At 40.2% G+C, this 22776-nt stretch overlaps 1 protein-coding gene across 4 annotated transcripts in view; it reads left to right on the forward strand.

Moving 5' to 3' along the window:
- The window catches only part of SNTG1 (syntrophin gamma 1), a 1080379-nt gene that overhangs the window by 1034806 nt on the left and 22797 nt on the right, over positions 1-22776 (forward strand). For all 4 annotated transcript variants that reach the window (XM_077270476.1, XM_077270477.1, XM_077270479.1 and 1 more), the window contains 3 exons: positions 7397-7513; positions 8024-8095; positions 18168-18320. In XM_077270476.1, the coding sequence (XP_077126591.1) occupies positions 7397-7513; positions 8024-8095; positions 18168-18320 (342 nt within the window). The remainder of the gene's footprint in view (positions 1-7396; positions 7514-8023; positions 8096-18167; positions 18321-22776) is intronic.

Here is a 22776-nt window from a genome sequence, read left to right on the forward strand (position 1 = left end):
TTATGATTGTGTATTTGGATGATATTTTGGTGTTTTCTGATGACTGGGAGTCTCATGTTCTACAGGTCAGGAAGGTGTTTCAGGTTCTGCGGGCCAATTCTCTGTTTGTGAAGGGCTCAAAGTGTCTCTTCGGAGTCCAGAAGATTTCTTTTTTGGGGTACATTTTTTCTCCTTCTACTATTGAGATGGATCCCGTTAAGGTTCAGGCAATTTGTGACTGGACACAACCTACATCTGTTAAGAGCCTACAGAAGTTCTTGGGGTTTGCTAATTTTTATCGTCGGTTCATTGCAAATTTTTCCAGTATTGTTAAACCTTTGACTGATTTAACTAAAAAGGGTGCTGATGTTGCTAATTGGTCTCCTGCGGCTGTGGGGGCCTTTCAGGAACTTAAGCGCTGGTTTTCTTCTGCTCCTGTGTTGTGTCAACCAGATGTTTCACTTCCTTTTCAGGTTGAGGTTGATGCTTCCGAGATTGGAGCGGGGGCGGTTTTGTCACAGAGAAGTTCTGATGGCTCGGTGATGAAGCCATGTGCATTCTTCTCTAGAAAATTCTCGCCCGCCGAGCGCAATTATGATGTGGGTAATCGGGAGCTTTTGGCCATGAAGTGGGCATTTGAGGAGTGGCGTCATTGGCTTGAGGGTGCTAAACATCGTGTGGTGGTCTTGACTGATCACAAGAATCTCATTTACCTTGAGTCTGCCAGGCGTTTGAATCCTAGACAGGCTCGTTGGTCATTGTTTTTTTCTCGTTTCAATTTCGTGGTTTCATACCTGCCAGGTTCAAAGAATGTGAAGGCAGATGCTCTTTCCAGGAGTTTTGTGCCTGATTCTCCTGGAGACTCTGGGCCTACTGGTATCCTTAGGGATGGGGTAATATTGTCCGCCGTATCCCCAGACTTGCGACGTGCATTGCAGGAGTTTCAGGTGGATAAACCGGATTGTTGTCCACCAGAAAGACTGTTTGTTCCGGATGATTGGACCAGTAGAGTCATCTCCGAGGTCCATTCTTCTGTGTTGGCTGGTCATCCTGGAATATTTGGTACTAGAGACTTGGTGGCCAGGTCTTTTTGGTGGCCTTCCTTGTCTAGGGATGTGCGTACCTTTGTGCAGTCTTGTGAAGTGTGTGCTCGAGCTAAGCCTTGCTGTTCTCGGGCCAGTGGGTTGTTGTTATCCTTGCCCATCCCGAAGAGGCCTTGGACGCACATTTCCATGGATTTTATTTCTGATCTCCCGGTTTCACAGAAAGTGTCCGTTATCTGGGTTGTGTGTGACCGCTTTTCTAAGATGGTTCATTTGGTGCCCTTGCCTAAGTTGCCTTCCTCCTCTGAGTTGGTCCCTTTATTTTTTCAGAACGTGGTTCGTTTGCATGGGATTCTGGAGAATATCGTTTCTGACAGGGGATCCCAGTTTGTGTCTAGATTTTGGCGGACGTTTTGTGCCAAGATGGGCATTGATTTGTCTTTCTCGTCTGCATTCCATCCTCAGACGAATGGCCAGACGGAGCGAACTAATCAGACCTTGGAAACTTATTTGAGGTGTTTTGTTTCTGCTGACCAAGATGACTGGGTTGCTTTTTTGCCACTGGCCGAATTTGCTCTTAATAATCGGGCTAGTTCTGCCACGTTGGTCTCTCCTTTTTTTTGTAATTCGGGGTTTCATCCTCGTTTTTCCTCTGGTCAGGTGGAGTCTTCGGATTGTCCTGGAGTGGACATGGTGGTGGACAGGCTACATCAGATTTGGAATCAGGTGGTGGACAATTTGAAGTTATCTCAGGAGAAGACTCAGCAGTTTGCTAATCGCCGTCGCCGCGTGGGTCCCCGACTTCTTGTTGAGGATTTGGTGTGGTTGTCTTCTCGTTTTGTCCCTATGAAGGTCTCTTCTCCTAAGTTCAAGCCTCGGTTCATCGGTCCTTATAGGATCTCGGAGATTCTTAACCCTGTATCTTTTCGTTTGGATCTCCCAGCATCGTTTGCTATTCATAATGTGTTCCATCGGTCCTTGTTGCGGAGGTATGAGGTGCCCGTTGTTCCTTCGGTTGAGCCTCCTGCTCCGGTGCTGGTGGAGGGAGAATTGGAGTATGTTGTTGAGAAGATCTTGGATTCTCGTGTTTCCAGACGCAAACTCCAGTATTTGGTTAAGTGGAAGGGTTATGGTCAGGAGGATAATTCCTGGGTGGTCGCCTCCGATGTTCATGCGACTGATTTGGTCCGCGCCTTCCATAGAGCTCACCCTGATCGCCCTGGGGGTTCTCGTGAGGGTTCGGTGACCCCTCCTCAAGGGGGGGGTACTGTTGTGGATTCTGTTTGTGGGCTCCCTCTGGTGGTTACTGCTGGTACTGGGTGACTTTGGTGGGTTGCGGCCTTTGGTTTCCACCTGTCCATCAGAGGCTGGGTGTTTCCTATTTTACCTGGCCTTTCTGTCATTCCCTTGCCGGCTATCAATGTATTCAGATGTGCTCTGTTTGGTTCCTGCCTACCTGCTCCCAGATCTTTCAGGATTATCTAAGTGCTGATTTTTCAGTTGTTTGGTTTTTTGTCCAGCTTGCTTATTATGTCTCTATGCTAGCTGGTAGCTCTAGTGGACTGAGGTTCTCCCCATGTGCCATGAGTTGGCACATGGGTTCTTGTAATCTCAGGATGGTTTTTTTGATTAGGGTTTTTTGCTGACCGCTCAGTCCCCTTTTGTATCGTTCTGCTTTCTAGTTTACAGCGGGCCTCAATTTGCTAAATCTATATATATCATCTCTATGTGTGTGCCTTCCTCTCATTTCACCGTCAATACATGTGAGGGGGCAACTATATCTTTTGGGGTTCATTCCTCTGGAGGCAAGTGAGGTCTTTATTTTCTCTGCAGTACTAGTTAGCTCTTAGGCTGGTGCGTGGCGTCTAGAACCAACGTAGGCACGCTCCCTGGCTATCTCTAGTTGCGTTTGTCAGGCGTAGGGCAGCGGTCAGCCCAGGTTCCATCACCCTAGAGCTCGTCCGTTATTTATTTGTACTTTGCTTGTCCTGTGCTATCCCTAGCCATTGGGGATTCATGACAGTCTATGTCCTCTCCCTGTCTCTGATGCATGCTCACAAGCTGAGCCTGCTTCTCTGTCAGCAAACCCACGACTATTAACCTGTAAAATACCACTGCAAATCTGTGGCAGCAGCATTGACATAATCGAGAGGTGCCAAAAGGTTGCCATGACAGCCAGGGGTCTGCTGAAGACCGGACCCCCATGCTTGTCATGACAGTACTCATAGGAGACTGTGATTTTTGCTATGTACAGCAATGCTGTGTCATTGCAGTATATAGCAAAAGCAATCATATAACCGCAGGTTCAAGTTCCCAAAGGGAAATAACAGAGTGAAAAGTAAAGTAAAAGTTTGATCTATCAAAATATAAAATAAATTAATTTCTGGTTGATAAGCATTGTAGCAAGAAAGAAGATCAAAACTCCAGAATTGTAATTTTTGCTGCTGCAACAATACAAAAAAAATGTAATAAGAGGCAATCAAAAACATCTTATGTACCCCAAACTGATATCAATAAAAAATATTGGCTCAGGGTGCAAACAACAAGCACTCATAAAGCTCCATATCGGAAAAATTAAAAATGTTGCTGCTATTGAAAAATGGATTCACAAACAAATAGTTTTTTATTAGAAATTTCTGATTTTTTTCACTAAAATAAAGCAAAGACTTTGTGTGTTTGGTATCTTTTTAATCATACTGACCTGGGTTTTATATTGCCAGGTACCATTTACTGTAAAATAAGTGCTGTAAATATAATTAAAAATAAAAAAACTATTTGACAATTGCGGTTTTATTTTGCTTATTCACCACACTTGGAATTTTTTTCCCACTTTCCAGTATATCAGATGATAAAATAGATGGTATGTGTCAAAAGTACAACTCGTCCTCTATAAAACAAGCCCTCACACGGCTATGTTGACGGAAAAATAAAAAAGTTATATCACTTGGAATAAATGTGAGGAAAAACAAAACAGTAAGTGGCAAAAATACCTGTTTTCAAGAGCACTGTCCAGCAACAATCAGTTACATAGATGAAAATAACACTTTAAAGGAGATTAGATATGAAAAAAACATTCTGGCAACAAGTCTATGTTTAATTGCTGCTTCAAATGTGGATGAATACTATGAATACTTATGAATACTATAGGACATGATGTGATTCTAGTGCACTACAATTAAAGCAAAGTATTTGCTAAATTACTAAACAAAACAAGTACTGTGCATAAAATCTGTGAAATTATGTCAAATAATAAAGTATTACTTAGAGATTGCTTCAGCCAGTAAAGATCAGCAATTTGAGGTTAAGTGCTCAAAATGTTTCTGTAATATTTAAATGGTACAATGGCAAACAAGGAACATAATAGACAATTAGCATTTTGATTAAAATGTTTAAAGTACTGCACTTTGCATAGTGGTTAGTAGGTGGCTGGAGGGCCAGCTGTCATAACTCTCAACAGTGAAAAGCCTATTCTTCTTCCAGTTACTCTATAGAATGTTATGTGCCGAGATGTTGAAAGATGTTTTTTGTTTTGTACAGAAATTGGTGTCTTCCTCTGCAATTATCTCTTCTCTGTTGCATCAAGCATTATGTTTAAGAGCTATTGTTCCTTTAAACTGCAGGAATTTCAATGCGAAAACAGGTTGCTAAGCAATAAAATCTATGGCACGTTTACCTTGGTTAAGTGCAGAAAAAAGTGTCAAAATGTAATGAACTTTACATAAAAACATTAACTGAAATAGAACTATACCAATTTTCCTGCAAATCTCTGGATATAAAATGCGACATTTGATGAAATGTCCAACACACTCATAGCACATCACTCGGCCTATATTTAAGTCAGATCCTATCAATATACTTCAAGCACCTAGGGGTAAATATAAATTTCATCTAACAAATGTTTTCTCCTTTAGTCAACTACAAAGTCAGATTTTATTGTAGAATATGCCAAAAGTATGAGCGCAGTGCTATTGAGCTGTAAAATCAATAGCAAATCATTCTGTAATAGTCCTCCCGAGACACCAGTTGTGAAATACATCTCAGCCCTGGGGTGTCGGAGACCCACCAGGATTTTTCCTTTACTTTTTTTGTTAATATTGATAAAGTCAAATCTTTTGTTTTTTATAGTGCATTTTAATAAGATTTCTTAGGGTTGCAAGATAAAAAACAAGCAAAAGAAATGGTTATCTTGACTTAAAGAAGTTGTGCCACGAAAAAAAAGTATATTTTAATCAACAGACCTTGGAATAAAAGTAAACTCCATAACTGGATGTGTTTACATTTTTTTTCCCTGTGCTGAGATATTCTTATAAATGTGCCCCAGTGTTATGGCTGTGTTTGACAGTGCCGAAACAGGTTGGATAACACCACAGATACTGGGCCACAGGAGGAACAAAAGAGTATACAGACTTTACAGCCTGGATCACAGCTGATTCTTTGAGGTAAAATATTGTTTAAAAACAGGCAGTGAAATGTTTTCCCTTACAAAAAGAATCGTCTGTGATCCCGTGATGTAATGTCTGTTTACTCTCTTTTGCATTTCCCCTGCCCAGGAGCTGTGGTATGTGCAACCCATGTTCCTGTACGGTCAGACACGGCCATTAAACAGTAGACAGCAGCGGCACATTTATAAGATTATCTCAGCACAGGAACATTTTTTTAAAACACATCCAAATGTGGAATTTGTTATTATTCCAAGGTCTGTTGGTTAAAATATACTTTTGTTCGTGGCACAGCCTCTTTAATATTGCAATTGCTGTTTGAAGTTGTAGTCAGTTCTTGCTCAAACTTTTAAATTCACAACAATTATATTTCTCAAGTTGAAAAGTTTATTTTTTTTCCCCACTGTTTCAAAAGTTATATGGCTTTTTGGAAACCTAATATTTTGTCCTGGGCTGGTTTATAATTAGGGCACAAGGGCTATAAACCCCAGTTCATTTACCAATTTGGTGTTATAAAGGGCTTCTACCACCCATAATTTTTGTCCTTGCCATATTCTTCCTCACAGTTTGTTAAAATTAAAGAAACACCTTCTATTGTACACCTTTTAGATAGTGGGCTAATAATTGGTTTGGACCTATCAGTGTCAGACTAGGATTCTGGGGGACCACTGGTGATATTGATTCTGGTGATGCACTATGCAGAAACATTCATGTTTCTCTTTTAAGTAATCTCAGCAAGTGTATATACCTATAAAAATAAACTGGGTAGTTTGTTAATAAAATGATGAGATGCCAAATGGGGCCTCTCTCTGTATATTGGGCATCACAAGTACTGTGCCAATGGCTCAAATAATGGGTAAGGGCTTCACTCATGCACAGGGGTCAACCGATAAATTCAGCTGTTCACCTGTGGTCCACGGCAAGCCTAGGACCTAGCATATACCCTTTTATAAAATATGCCTAGTAGTCATTATGTGAGTAGCCAATACCTTGATGGTTATGCTGAAAGTGCTGAAGTGATGCACTTTACTATCAGTATGAGACATTTAGAATTTTCATACTACATGAAAATATGGAATAATGAAGAAGGTTAGTGAGCAGATGAGTGAAGAAGTGTAATTATTAGATTAGTGCATAAAGGGATATGAGCTATGTATTGGCTAATGTATATATTTGATCCAAGTGCTGTTATTGTGGAAAATGATCTGCCCTCAAACAACGCTACGATCAATTTTTATCAAAGTGTTAATTCACCTGAATGAGACAGGCACTAATGGTCTGTATGAAAAAAGCACAGCATGCACTAGTCCCATCCATTTTCAAATGAGGCCCATTTACATCTTAACGGATGTACAACAAAATCATATGCAATATTGATATCATTTATATGGTTTCGGGATCTATTGCAATTATTAACATAGGAAACTGTATTTATCTTTGTATAATTTTTAATTATGGTTGTACAGGTGACAAAAATAGACATACTGATGGCATATGGTTGACAATACAATTGAAAAATTGTCTGAGCTTTCCAGATCGAAGACATGCGATTTTTCATACTTTTGTGTGAATTTGGTCTTTTTGGTCTTACAAAATGCTAACCAAAATATAACCATGTCAGAAAAGATTCTAATGAAGATTGATCTTTAATATTGCTCAAAATATACAAATAGGATAAGAGTTGTGTTGTTTATATCAAGCACTGAGCTTTCTGGTAATATCCTAAATATGATTGCTATATAAAAAAAACATTATCCCATCATTCCTTTTCTTCATCTTCTTGTCGCAACAATGTAAATATCTTGAAGATCATTGTAATAACATTTGGAAATGTTACAATGTCATATCTTTAGATTATTTTCAGATTAAATCTGTTTTTATCCATATTACAGTTAGAACCAACTAAAGAACCAGTGTATTTTTTATTACTGACAGATAATACACATGGGCTGGGTTGAGGAACGGGAGCAAGAAAATCTTCAAGACCATACATATTCACCAAAGTTTCTGTCCCTTAGAGGATCATCACTCTATAAATTCAATTCACCTCCTGTAAGTAACACTTTCATATTTTTATCCACTTAGAAGCTAAGGCACCAAATATATCAGCTGATGACTGTGCTTCGTTCACTTCAAGTGATAACTCACTCTTTCTGCATAAACAAGAAGAAAATAAATGGAACACTCACCCGGTCTTTCTTGTTGAAATTCAGTTAATTCATCTTAAATTATATTAACATCTCAAGAAAGTTCATGGTGCATGGACCCGTAGAAGTGCAGTAACAGCGCAAACCATCCGTCTGTCAGGCTTGTTCAACTGCTCACTCCCCTGTCTCCTGCACAATGCACCATGCATTTTATTAAGATGTTGATATCATCTAAGATGGATTAAAGGAATTTCAACAAGAGAGACCGGGTGAGTGCTCCATTTCTTTTCTTGTTGTTTGTGCAATGCCTTCATATTTATTATGCATAGTTTTTAGAATTCCATAGACATAAATATAACAATATTATTACCATGTTTATATTTGTTATTTAATTATGTTTATGTTTTTAATTAAGGTAACAACATGGGACTGGATGCGGGCAGAAAAAAAGTTTTCAGTATATGAAATAATGTTTAAAATTTTTAAGGTAAGGACTCTGAGATGTTCAAAAACATATTTATTTTCTATTTCTTATATAGCACCAACATGTACAGTAGAACAGTCTACAGATTATCATTATACAAATTAATACAGTATGTATCATAGACTCATAGAATGTTAGAGTTGGAAAGGGCCTCCAGGGTCATCATGTTCAACCCTCTGCTCAAGGCAGGATTAATTAAACCATCTCAGACAGATGTCTGTCCAACCTCTGTTTGAAGCCTTCCATTGAAGGAGAACTCGCCACCTCTCGTGGCAGCGTGTTTCACTCATTGATCACCCTCACTGTCAAAAAGTTTTTTCTATTACCTAATCTGAATCTTCTCCCTTTTAGTTTCATTCCAATGCTTCTCGTGTTTCAATGTGCAAATGAGAAGGATAATCCCTTTACACTGTGACATCTCTTCAGATATTTGTATACAGCTATTAAGTCTCCTCTTAGCCTTCTTTTTTTCAAGATAAACATTCCAAGATCCTTTATCTGTTCCTTGCAGGACATACTTTGCAATCTGCTCACTTTCCTGGTAGCTCTTTTCTTAACTTGCTCCAATTTTTCACTGTCTTTTTTTTAAATGTGGTGCCAGAACTGGACACAATATTCCAGATGAGGCCTGAACAAGGAGGAGTAGAGGGGAATAATTGCTTCATGTGATCTAGACCCTATCTTCTATTAATACCACCTAGAACTGTGTTTTCCTTTTTTTGCAGCTGGATCACACTGTTGACTCATGTGCAGGCTGTGATCTATGACTATACCCAAGTCTTTTTCACACGTGCTGTTGTTTCATTCTATTACTCCCAATCTGTAGATGTAATTTTTGTTTTTCTTGCACAGATGTAGAATTTCTCCTAATGAAATACCATTCCATTAGCCACTGGCCATTGTTCTAGCTTATCTATATCCTTAGAATCTTTTCTCTATCTTCTCTAGTGTTAAGGTACCATCACACTCAGCGACGCTGCAACGATATAGACAAGAGCCGATCGCTGCAGCGTCTGTTGTGAACTGTGTTTCTGGGCTCCCTCTGGTGGTCACTAACGGTATTGTGTTAGGTATGTCTTGTTGCAGGCCTGAGCTCCAGCTGTGTCGTTAAGCAGCGGGTGTTTCCTATTTGAGTCTCCTCTGGACTCAGTCTCTTGCCTGGCAACGTTGTATCCAGACCTATTTGGTCTCCTCCGGATTCCTTTCAGTCTGCCTTATGCAAGAAAAGCTAAGTCTGTTTTGTACAATTTGGATCGTTTGCATTATTCAGTGTTTTTGTCCAGCTTGCTTTACATTTGGTTTTTGACTCGCTGGAAGCTCTAGGGGGCTGATATTCTCCCTCCACACCGTCAGTCGGTGTGGGGGTTCTTGAATGTTCAGCGTGGATGTTTTGTAGGGTTTTCTGCTAACCGCATAGTCCACTATCTATTTTCTGCTATCTAGACTATTGGGCCTCACTTTGCTGAATCTAGTTCATCTCTACGTTTGTGTTTTCCTCTTGCCTCACCGTTATTATTTGTTGGGGGCTTTCTATATCTTTGGGGTTCAATTTCTCTGGAGGCAAGCGAGGTCTTATTTTTTCCCTCTAGGGGTAGTCAGTTCTCCGGCTGGCTCAAGACGTCTAGAACCAACGTAGGCACGTTCACCGGCTACTTTTAGTTGTTTGTGTCAGGATCAGGTATGCGGTTAGCCCAGTTTCCACCTCCCTAGAGCAGTATTTATATTTTTGCTATCTTACCGGAATATCAGAGATCCTCTGCCATTGGGATCATAACAGAATGCCAGGCCAAAAGAAAATGTTTAATGCATCGCAGAAGCGGGATTAAAAAGAAGTTCTGAGTTTTTTTTGTTTTTTTTTGCTGCAGTTTGCCTAGCTTCTTCCATCCCCTTTTTCTCTGAGTGGCTGAAACTCTGCTGCAGATATGAATGTCCAGACTCTGACTTCTAGTGTGGATCAGCTTGCTGCTAGGGTGCAAAGCATTCAGGATTTTGTTATCCATAGCCCTATGTCTGAACCAAAAATACCTATTCCTGAGCCGTTTTTTGGAGATAGATCTAAATTCCTGAATTTTAGGAATAATTGTAAATTGTTTCTGTCTCTGAAACCTCGTTCCTCTGGTGATTCCGCTCAGCAAGTTAAGATTGTTATTTCCTTCTTGCGCGGAGACCCTCAGGATTGGGCCTTCTCTCTGGCGCCAGGAGATCCTGCATTGGTGAATGTTGATGCATTTTTTCTGGCACTTGGTTTGCTTTATGAGGAGCCTAATCTTGAAAATCAGGCTGAAAAAATGTTGCTGGTTATCTCTCAGGGTCAGGACGAAGCTGAGGTATATTGCCAAAAATTTCGGAAATGGTCCGTGCTTACTCAATGGAATGAGTGTGCACTGGCCGCAAATTTCAGAAATGGTCTTTCTGAATCCATTAAAGATGGTGGGGTTTCCTATCCCTACAGGTCTAAATGATTCAATGGCTCTAGCCATTCAAATTGATCGACGTTTGCAGGAGCGCAAATCTGATAATCCTTTGGCGGTGCTGTCTGAACGGTCACCTGATTCTATGCAATGTGACAGAATTCTGACCAGAGCCGAGCGACAAAATCATAGACGTCAAAATGGGTTGTGTTTCTACTGTGGTGATTCAACACATGTTATCTCAGCATGCTCTAAACGTTTAAAGAAAAAAGTTAATCCTGTCGCCATTGGTACTTTTCAGCCTAAGTTTATTTTGTCTGTGACTTTAATTTGTTCATTATCTTCTTACTCAGTTATGGCTTTTGTGGATTCTGGTGCTGCTTTAAGTCTGATGGATTTGTCGTTTGCCAAGCGCTGCGGTTTTGTCCTGGAGCCTTTAGAAAATCCTATTCCTCTTAGAGGAATTGATTCTACGCCATTGGCAGAGAATAAACCTCAGTATTGGACGCAGGTGACCATGTGCATGACTCCTGTACATCAGGAGGTGATTCGTTTTTTGGTACTGCATAAAATGCATGATGTTGTCGTTTTGGGTCTGCCATGGTTACAGGCCCATAATCCAGTTTTAGATTGGAAAGCTATGACTGTGTCTAGTTGGGGGTGTCAGGGGATTCATGGCGATTCTCCATTGGTGTCTATTGCTTCTTCTACTCCTTCTGAGATCCCTGAGTTTTTATCAGACTTTCAGGATGTATTTAATGAGGCCAGGTCCAGTGCCCTTCCTCCTCATAGGGACTGTGATTGTGCTATAGATTTGATTCCTGGTAGTAAGTTTCCTAAGGGACGACTCTTTAATTTATCTGTGCCAGAGCATGCCGTGATGCGGAGTTATATAAAGGAGTCTTTGGAGAAGGGACATATTCGCCCATCCTCGTCCCCTCTTGGTGCAGGATTCTTTTTTGTGGGCAAGAAAGACGGGTCTCTGAGACCTTGTATTGATTATCGTCTTCTGAATAAGATCACTGTTAAATTTCAGTATCCTTTGCCATTGTTGTCTGATTTGTTTGCTCGGATTAAGGGATCCAGTTGGTTCACCAAGATAGATCTTCGTGGTGCGTATAACCTTGTGCGCATAAAGCAGGGAGATGAATGGAAAACGGCATTTAATATGCCTGAGGGTCATTTTGAGTACCTGGTGATGCCTTTCGGATTATCTAATGCTCCTTCTGTGTTTCAGTCCTTCATGCATGACATCTTCCGGAAATATCTGGATAAATTTATGATTATTTATCTGGATGATATTTTGGTTTTTTCTGATGATTGGGAGTCCCATGTGAACCAGGTCAGGATGGTGTTTCAGGTTTTGCGGGAGAATGCTCTATTTGTGAAGGGCTCAAAATGTATCTTTGGGGTACAGAAGGTTTCTTTTTTGGGTTTTATTTTTTCCCCTTCTACTGTGGAGATGGACCCAGTTAAGGTCCGTGCCATTCATGACTGGACTCAGCCCACGTCTGTTAAGAGCCTGCAGAAGTTCTTGGGCTTTGCTAATTTTTACCGTCGTTTTATCGCTAATTTCTCCAGCGTGGTTAAACCTTTGACGGATATGACCAAGAAGGGTTCTGATGTTGCGAATTGGTCTCCTGCGGCCGTGGAGGCCTTTCGGGAGCTGAAGCGTCGGTTTACTTCAGCGCCAGTCTTGTGCCAGCCGGATGTCTCTCTTCCCTTCCAGGTTGAAGTTGATGCTTCTGAAATTGGTGCAGGGGCTGTTTTGTCGCAAAAAAGTTCTGATGGCTCCGTGATGAAGCCATGCGCCTTCTTTTCAAGGAAATTTTCGCCTGCTGAGCGGAACTACGATGTTGGTAATCGGGAGTTGTTGGCCATGAAGTGGGCATTTGAGGAGTGGCGACATTGGCTCGAGGGAGCTAGACATCGTGTGGTGGTCTTGACTGATCATAAAAATCTGATTTACCTCGAGTCTGCCAAGCGCCTGAATCCTAGACGGGCCCGTTGGTCGTTGTTTTTCTCCCGTTTTGATTTTGTGGTCTCGTACCTGCCTGGTTCGAAGAACGTGAAGGCGGATGCACTTTCTATGAGTTTTGTGCCTGATTCTCCGGGAGTCTCTGAGCCGGCTGGTATTCTCAGAGAGGGAGTAATTTTGTCTGCCATTTCCCCAGATTTGCGACGAGGGCTGCAAAAATTTCAGGCTGATAGGCCTGATCGTTGTCCACCAGAGAGATTGTTTGTCCCTGATGGATGGACCAACAGAGTTATTTCTGAGGCTCATTCTTCGGTGTTGGCGGGACATCCTGGGATTTTTGGTACCAGAGATTTGGTGGCCAGGTCCTTTTGGTGGCCTTCCTTGTCGCGGGATGTGCGTTCTTTTGTGCAGTCCTGTGGGATTTGTGCTCGGGCTAAGCCTTGCTGTTCTCGTGCCAGCGGGTTGCTTTTGCCCTTGCCTATCCCAAAGAGGCCTTGGACGCACATTTCCATGGATTTCATTTCGGATCTTCCGGTGTCTCGGAAGATGTCTGTCATCTGGGTGGTGTGCGATCGTTTTTCTAAAATGGTCCATTTGGTGCCCTTGCCTAAGTTGCCTTCCTCCTCTGATTTGGTTCCTTTGTTCTTTCAGAATGTGGTTCGTTTGCATGGCATCCCTGAGAATATTGTATCTGACAGAGGATCCCAGTTTGTGTCCAGATTCTGGCGATCCTTATGTGCTAAGATGGGTATTGATTTGTCTTTTTCGTCGGCTTTTCATCCTCAGACTAATGGCCAGACCGAGCGAACTAATCAGACGTTAGAGACTTATTTGAGATGTTTTGTTTCTGCTGATCAGGACGACTGGGTTACCTTTTTGCCACTGGCCGAGTTTGCCCTTAATAATCGGGCTAGTTCTGCCACCTTGGTTTCACCCTTTTTCTGCAACTCTGGTTTTCATCCTCGTTTCTCCTCAGGTCAGGTTGAACCTTCTGACTGTCCTGGGGTTGATTCTGTGGTGGATAGGTTGCAGCAGATTTGGAACCATGTGGTGGACAATTTGAAATTGTCACAAGACAAGGCCCAGCGGTTTGCCAACCGCCGCCGCGGTGTGGGTCCCCGACTTCGTGTTGGGGATTTGGTTTGGTTGTCTTCTCGGCATGTTCCTTTGAAAGTCTCCTCTCCTAAGTTCAAGCCTCGCTATATCGGTCCTTATAAGATTTTGGAAATCCTTAACCCGGTGTCTTTTCGCTTGGACCTTCCAGCGTCTTTTGCTATTCATAATGTGTTCCATAGGTCCTTGTTGCGGCGGTACGTGGTGCCTATGGTTCCTGCTGTTGAGCCTCCTGCCCCGGTTTTGGTTGAGGGCGAGTTGGAGTACGTGGTGGAGAAGATTCTGGATTCTCGTATCTCTAGACGGAAACTCCAGTATTTAGTTAAGTGGAAAGGCTATGGTCAGGAGGATAATTCCTGGGTTGTCGCCTCTGATGTTCATGTGGCTGATTTGGTTCATGCCTTTCACGCTGCTCATCCTGATCGCCCTGGGGGTCTTGGTGAGGGTTCGGTGACCCCTCCTCAAGGGGGGGGTACTGTTGTGAACTGTGTTTCTGGGCTCCCTCTGGTGGTCACTAACGCTGTGTGTTAGGTATGTCTTGTTGCAGGCCTGAGCTCCAGCTGTGTCGTTAAGCAGCGGGTGTTTCCTATTTGAGTCTCCTCTGGACTCAGTCTCTTGCCTGGCATTGTTGTATCCAGACCTATTTGGTCTCCTCCGGATTCCTTTCAGTCTGCCTCATGCAAGAAAAGCTAAGTCTGTTTTGTACAATTTGGATCATTTGCATTATTCAGTGTTTTTGTCTAGCTTGCTTTACATTTGATTTTTGACTCGCTGGAAGCTCTAGGGGGCTGATATTCTCCCTCCACACCGTCAGTCGGTGTGGGGGTTCTTGAATGTTCAGCGTGGATGTTTTGTAGGGTTTTCTGCTAACCGCATAGTCCACTATCTATTTTCTGCTATCTAGACTATTGGGCCTCACTTTGCTGAATCTAGTTCATCTCTACGTTTGTGTTTTCCTCTTGCCTCACCGTTATTATTTGTTGGGGGCTTTCTATATCTTTGGGGTTCAATTTCTCTGGAGGCAAGCGAGGTCTTATTTTTTCCCTCTAGGGGTAGTCAGTTCTCCGGCTGGCTCGAGACGTCTAGAACCAACGTAGGCACGTTCACCGGCTACTTTTAGTTGTTTGTGTCAGGATCAGGTATGCGGTTAGCCCAGTTTCCACCTCCCTAGAGCAGTATTTATATTTTTGCTATCTTGCTGGAATATCAGAGATCCTCTGCCATTGGGATCATAACAAGCGTCGCTGTTTAGGTCGCTGTAGAGATGTCAAACACAGCAACTCCAGAACGATGCAGGAGCGATCCTGTGATGTAGCGGTGACTCACTTATCGTTCTCACAGGTAGTTAGCTCCATGTTTAACATTGCTGACATCGTTGCTTTTGCTGTCAAACACGACGATAAACGCCGATCTGACGACCAAATAAAGTTCTGGACTTCTAGCTCCGACCAGCGTTATCACAGCGGGATCCAGATCGCTGCTGCGTGTCAAACACAACAAGATCGCTATCCAGGACGCTGCAACGTCACGGATCGTTGTCGTTCTCGTTGTAAAGTTGTTTAGTGTGAAGGTACCTTAAGCTATCCCTCCTAGCTTTGCATTGTCTGCAAATTTGATTAGTTTACCTTCAGTTACCTTTATCTAGATTATTTATAAAAATGTTGAACAGCACTGGGGCCAAGACAGAGCCTTATGATACTCCACTTGAAATACTCTTCCAATTTGATGTACATTTATCACCACTCTTGAGTACGATCACTGAGCAATTATGAATCGACCTAACTATAGCCTTGTCAATCCCATACTTGGTAATTTTTGCAATACGAATAGTATGAGATACTTTATCAAATGCCTTGCTGAAGTCAAGATATATCATATCTACCACATTTCCCTTATCCACTTATCCACCCAATCAGTAATTTCTTCATAGAAGGAAATTAGATTAGTCTAGCATGATTTGCTTGCTAAAAACCCATGCTGGCTCTGTTTATTTACTCTATTCTTATCCAAGTACTTACATACATGCTATGTAACCCTCCTCCGCCAATATCGGGTTCCCTCTGTTTGGTGCAAGCTCTGGTGCAGAACCCACACCTTTCCGAGCACGTCAGCTGATATATACAGCTGGGATTCATTCACTATATTGAGGCAGCAGAGTTACTTTGGACACAATCTAGGCTCTGTTCAGTGGTGTCCTGCTATTCAGAGGTGCACAAAACTGTGGCCGACTGCACTTTTATGTACGCTTCAAAAGACTGACACCACCAGATCATAGGCCAGATGATGTGTATAGTTGCTTTTTCCTCATTATGGACAATGTTCCACTGGAGTTTCTGTTTGAATCACATATTTCAGAGATTTACATGAAAGCTCCGATGTAAGCACTCAGCATAGAGAGCAGGATAAATTTGAGCCAAGCCTTACTACGATCTTTGTGAGACAGAATTATCAAAATAAGCAGCAGGTCAAGAATTGTTTTTTTTTGTTATTTACACCGTTCCTCGTATAGATTAACTGATTAGATTACTTTATTCTTCAGGTCAGTGCTATTATAGCAATACCAGATTTATATCACTTTTTATGTTTGGCTGCTGTCACACACTAAAAGAGACTTTTTTAAAAAAAAAGTTTTGCATGGCCATATTTTGAGAGCTTTAAATTTTTCTATATTTCTGCCAGCAAAGTCATGTGAGGGCTTGCTTTTTTGAGGGTCCAGCTGGCGTTTTTATTGGTACCATTTTCGATCACTTAACATTTTTTTATCTCTTTATATTCAGATTTTTGGGAGGCAGAATGCACAAAAACCAGCAATTTGGGGATTGTTTCTAGAGGTTTTTTAACGCCGTTCACCATGTATTAAAATTGTCAAGGCAGCTTTATTCTTCGGGTCTGTAAAATTACAGTAATACCATGCTTATATCATTTTTTAATGTTTTGCCACTTCTACACAATAAAAACAATTTAATGAAAAAAAATGCTTTTGCATTGCTTTATTCTTTTTAATTACACCGTTGACGGACCTGTATAGGAGCTTGTATTTTGCAGGAAAATATGACATTACACCATTTTTATTTCTATTTGACTTTTACTCACTTTTACACTACTTTTTGTTTAGTTGTATGATGAAAAAGCATAGTTTTCTGCTCCTGTTTTTATTTATTTTTTATGGTATGCACTGAAGGGGTTAACTAGTGTGTCAGTTTTATAGGTCGGGTCATTCTGAACTACCTTCTAAATGCCGCAATCGCTATTGATCGTGACTAGTGTTGAGCGATACCTTCCGATATTTTAAAGTATCGGTATCGGATTGGATCGGCCGATATCCAAAAAATATCGGATATCGCCGATACCGATACCCGATACCAATACAAGTCAATGGGACACAAATATCGGAAGTGATCCTGGATGGTTCCCAGGGTCTGAAGGAGAGGAAACTCTCCTTCAGGCCCTGGGATCCATATTCATGTTAAAAATAAAGAATAAAAATAAAAAATATGGATATACTCACCCTCGGACGAGCCCTGGCTGTCACCGCTGCAAGCGTCTGCCTCCGTACCTAAGAATGCAGAGTGAAGGACCTTCGATGACGTCGCGGCTTGTGATTGGTCGCGTGACCGCTCATGTGACCGCTCACGCGACCAATCACAAGCCGCGATGTCATCGCAGGTCCTACACTCACTGCATTCTTAGGAACGGAGGCTGCCGGTTGCACCGCTGATGCACTAAACTCAGCAGTGTGCAGTCGTGAATCAGTTAATTCCATAATAATAACCAAGGTAATTCAAAATCCAAAGCTTCAATGCACAATGTTTATAATATGTGTTGCTATAGTAAATGTAATTTAGTCCTCAGACGTCCATGTTTTATGTACTTGTTTTATATGTCTTTGTCCCAGATAGAATGCATATTCATTTTAGTTTCCCCAGACTACAGAGCATATTAAATGTAATATGTAAAAAAAAAGAAAAGGAAAACCTTACTGCTTACCTCTCCAGTCCCTGTTCTCTTCACCGTCTTTGGTCTGATCCTCGTTGCATCTTCTGATCTCTGCTTTGAAAGTCTGCAAAAGTTCACAGTGTCATGACATCATGATGTGCGCCGTGACCTTGCACACATGCGAGAACCATCCTGGCCCTCATTAGAACCGGAATTCGTGGTATAGTGTGAGAGCCCTTGGGATTTCAGCACTCATAGCAGGGATCAGAAGATGCAAATAGATGACAAAAAGGAGTTAGTGCCCCAGAAAAGTGGTCGGCAAGGTGAGTATAATTTTTTTTTATTGTTTAATCTTTTGATGGCCCTCACCTCATCAGAAAAATGGCAGCCAGCTGGTGCTATAATTTAAATTTAAAAATAATTTTTAGTTAGCAGAGTATATATTTTCTATTTTCTAATGTCTAAAGCTGAGATGTATCCTGTAGTCCAGAAAATATGATATTTTGTAATATTATATAGAAGTTCTTATGTTGTAGCTGTATTTAAAGTATCATGGTTTGCATATATATTAAAACAGTGGAATGTAAGAATTATTACTTGATGTATGCCAGATTGTATAACTTCAGGTTTTCATCAGGACAGTGATCTTTTGGACCACCGAAAACATTGCTTTGGTGTTCAATCAGAATCTGGTGAGGATTTGTACTTTTCTGTGGAATTGGAGAATGAACTAATGCATTGGGAAAAAGCTTTTCAAACAGCAACTTTCCTAGAAGTTGAAAGGATCCAGGCAAGAAACGTTTTTTGTCTCATAATCACAAAAAATTATTTTACACATCAAAAACCATATACAGTTGTGCTCAAAAGTTTACATACCTCGGCAGAATCTTTGCTTTCTTGGCCTTTTTTCAGAGAATATTAATGATAACACCAAAACTTTTTCTCCACTTATTGCTAGTGGTTGGCTGAAGCTATTTATTGTCAAACTACTGTACAGTATTTTCTCATTTTAAATCATAATGACAACCTAAAACATCCAAATGACCCTGATCAAAAGTTCACATACCCTGCTGATTTTGGCCTGATGACCTACACAGAAGTTGACACAAATGGGTTTGAAGGAAGGTTTCTGGATTGTGAGTCATGGGGAAAGAATTATCAATGGATCTACGGGAAAAGGTAGTTGAACTGTATAAAACAGGAAAGGGATACAAAAGATATCCAAGGAATTGATAATGCCAGTCAGCAGCATTCAAACTGTGATTAACAAATGTAAAAACAAAACCACAATTAAGTAGACCAACAAAAATGTAATCCACAACTGCCAGGAAAATTGTTCGGGATGCAAAGAAAAACCCACAAATAGCATCGCCTGAAATACACAACTTTCTGAATATTAGTGGTGTGGCTGTTTCAAGATGCACAATAATGAGGCACTTGAAGAAAAATGGGCTGCATTGTCGAGTCACCAAAAGAAAGCCATTACTGTACAAATGCCACAAAGTATCTCACCTACAATACACAAAACAGCACAGAGACAAGCCTCAAAACTTCTGGAACAAGGTAATTTGGAGTGATGAGACCAAAATTGAACTTTTTGGCCACAATCATAAATGTTACATTTGGAGAGAGGTCAACAAGGTCTATGATGAAAGGAACACCATTCCTACTGTAAAGCACGGAGGTTGATAGCTGATGTTTTGGGGATGTGTGAGCTACAAAGGCGCAGGAAACTTGGTCAAAGTTGAAGGAAAGATGGATGCAGCACGTTATCAGCAAATACTGGAGACAAATTTGAACTTATCAGCCCTGAAACTGCGCATGGGATGTGCTTGAACATTCCAACATGATAACGATCCAAAACACAAGGCCAAGTAGCAGTGTCATTGGCTACAGCAGACCAAAGTGAATGTTCGTTAGTGGACATCTCAGTCTCCTGACCTCAATATCATTGAGCCACTCTGGGTAGATCTTAAGTGCGCAGTTCATACTAGACAGCACAGGCATTTACAAGAACTGGAGGCTTTTTGCCAAGAAGAGTGGGCAACTTTACTATCTGAGAAAATAAAGAACCTCATCCACAACTACCACGAAAGACTTCAAGCTGTCATTGATGCTAGAAGGGGCAATAAACAGTATTAAGAAATGGGGTATGTGAACTTTTGATCAGGATCCTTTGGATGTTTTGGGTTGTCATTATGATTTAAAAATAGAAAACGCAGTAGATTGACAATAAAAGTTTTGGTGTTATCATTCATATTTTCTGAAAAAGGCCAAGAAAGCAAAAATGCTGCTGGGGTATGTAAACGTTTGAGCACAACTGTATATAATGCTTGTATATACAGTGCTAGTCTTAATATGCTTATATGTACAGAATACTAGTCATTTATTGATACTTGAGACTGGGTTTTCAGTTGTACAATCCTAGAACTTGTAGTAGAAAAAATCTCTGTAATATATCAGATAGAGGATGCTACATTTTTGTATGCATAATTTAATAAAAATATGGCAGAAAAAAAGTATGTATGACTTTGAAATCAGAGGCATATTTACATACAGTGAAGGGGATTTTGTCATTGTCCAACCTATGCAGCTATAATACAACATTCACTGCAATCCATTATTATACACTTAAGGGTATGGACTCATTTTTATATATTCCAAAAGAATAATGTTAAAGTTTTATAATTATGTATGGGTTAACATGGCTCCCATCAAGCAGTACAGAGGCCAAGAAATGAAAAGACCTTTGATCTCCCTGGCACAGTCATTCACCCAGTATTCCCCCAACATTGCATGGAAACAGGTAAAATGTTGTGTTTCACTAAAAAATATGAAAACAAAATAATTTTACAATGGGCATTGATGGGAATAATATAATGCCCTTCATATTTTCATGTAAATTAATGTATCTGTAAATTCACAGTCCCCAGTTAGTGTTCTTTCTTCCTTATACTACAAACCCGCTAAATATATGCCTAAAGCCTGAGAAACTGCCTCAAATGTTTAAGTATAAAATTATTGTTACAATGTTCATAAAATGTATTTAATAGGATACATGATAAAATCTGATTGACATACAGCAACAATCAACACACCAAACCAATGTGCTTCCAAACAATACTATGACTACGCATTTATGACAAAGAGGTGCACCGGCTCGAAATGCGTCTGCATATCACACGTATTGTTCTTGGATTTTTAAAGGCAAAATGATAATGATTTTTGGATTTTTTTGTAACAAACTGAATGCTGAGTTAGAAACCTGACAATTAGTATTCTATAAATAATAATCGGTACATATATAAGAATTGAAATACCCTGACCATTTATCTATATAGTACACAGCTATTTCTGATGATAGTCCAGTTGTGTAAAAGGGGGCAAGTTTTAGTCCTGGAGATAACTGGGCTACAGAAACTGAATCAGTTAGGTAAGGAAGTTCAAGTTAAGTTATGTCCAGTAATATGTACAGAAAGTATTTTCATTTTTAGCATCATTGGAGAACACCCACAAGCAGCTAAATTAGATTGAAAGGGCTCTCACTTAATTCTGATGGAATAATTCAGATGGCATAAAAAATTAATAAGCATTTATCACTGTCAGCCTTCCTGTTATAGGATATGTTTTAATGAAAGAAACAGCTGGCATGCACATGGAAAAATAGTCTCACAGTATGGTAAGATACTAAAAATTAAAATTTGAGTCTAGATAATTATATTACATGCTGCTTTTTCTATGGAGAATGGCACTCAAAGAGAGTTCAAGAGTACAAACACAATAAATATAACCATGTTCATTCAACTAAAAATAAACATGCCAAAAATGTATTTTTAAGCTGCAATTTTACTAACTATAAGGCTGCCGTCACACTAGCAGTATTTGGTCAGTATTTTACATCAGTATTTGTAAGCCAAAACCAGGAATCGAAGAATTAGAGGAAAAGTATAATAGAAACATATGCACCACTTCTGCATTTATCACCCACTCCTGGTTTTGGCCTACAAATACTGATGTAAAATACTGACCAATTACTGCTAGTGTGACGGCAGCCTAACAAAGAGAACATACAAAAAAATAAAACACTTCAGTCATATCTTTGTTAAGTTTATCATGCATTGCTATTTTACAAACGTGAAGAAATAGGGCAATTTTTGTGGAAAAAACAGCACTTTGGCACTCAGTCGTGTACTTTACATGAGTGGAGATATTCCTGTGTCTCTTCAGTCATTACTAAATTCTAACTGTCAGCATGAGGTACCATTGAATGTCTGACAGCCACAGATCCAAAGCATGGCTTTAACACCTTCACAGCTATTTTCTCTTGAATTCCTGAAATAAAATACTATACAAACTATATAACACAATATTGTTTAAAATGTTGTAAAGTTATATATATATATATATATATATATATATATATATATATATATATATATATATATATAATTAATAGTGATGAGCGAGTGTACTCGTTGCTCAGGTGACCTCCGAGTATTTATGACTGCTCAGAGATTTAATTTTCATCACGGCAGCTGAATGATTTACAGCTACTAGCCAGGCTGACTACATGTGGGAGTTGCCTGGTTACTAGGGAATCCCCACATGTAATCAAGCTGTCTAGTAGCCGCAAATCATTATTTGCCAGGATTTTCCAGGAGTTCATTAGGCCTTGACTTAGGTCTGGGAGGAAATTCCCAAGAAGCCATCCCCTCTGTCATCAAGAGCATGCTCAGAAGTAGTCCAGAGTCTATACAGGTGCCATATAGATTACTACATCACTTTATGAGTTCCAAAGATAAAAAGCATGCAAATTAGATCCACTAGTGAGTTCCATTTTTTTATTACATTTTATGGAATAATTTGGAATTCAGCCCTCAATTTTTTAAGAACTTTGACTTTCACTGACCAATGATATGTTATTTTATTCCGAATGAATAACCCAATTTATTTCAATAAACATTTTCAATTTAAACCTTTAGTCACTGAGATCTAATTTGTGAAGTGCTCCCTTCATTTTTGAGCAGTGAGTATTCACAGTACTTGGTAGGTCTTTTCAATTTGAGTTGTGGTCATCTGCTGGTCATGTTGGACTTAATTTCTGCCACTTTCCATTTGCCTAATAAAATAGAAGATGTGTCTTGAAATTAAACTGCATGTAAAAAACATCAGTTTGGAAGATCTTGATAAATTGGCAGCCAGTTAATTTTATTTTTTAGAATCTTTGAATTTCCACACAAATGCAT

This window comes from Ranitomeya variabilis, chromosome 6 (assembly GCF_051348905.1).
Source record: "Ranitomeya variabilis isolate aRanVar5 chromosome 6, aRanVar5.hap1, whole genome shotgun sequence".
NCBI lineage: Eukaryota > Metazoa > Chordata > Amphibia > Anura > Dendrobatidae > Ranitomeya > Ranitomeya variabilis.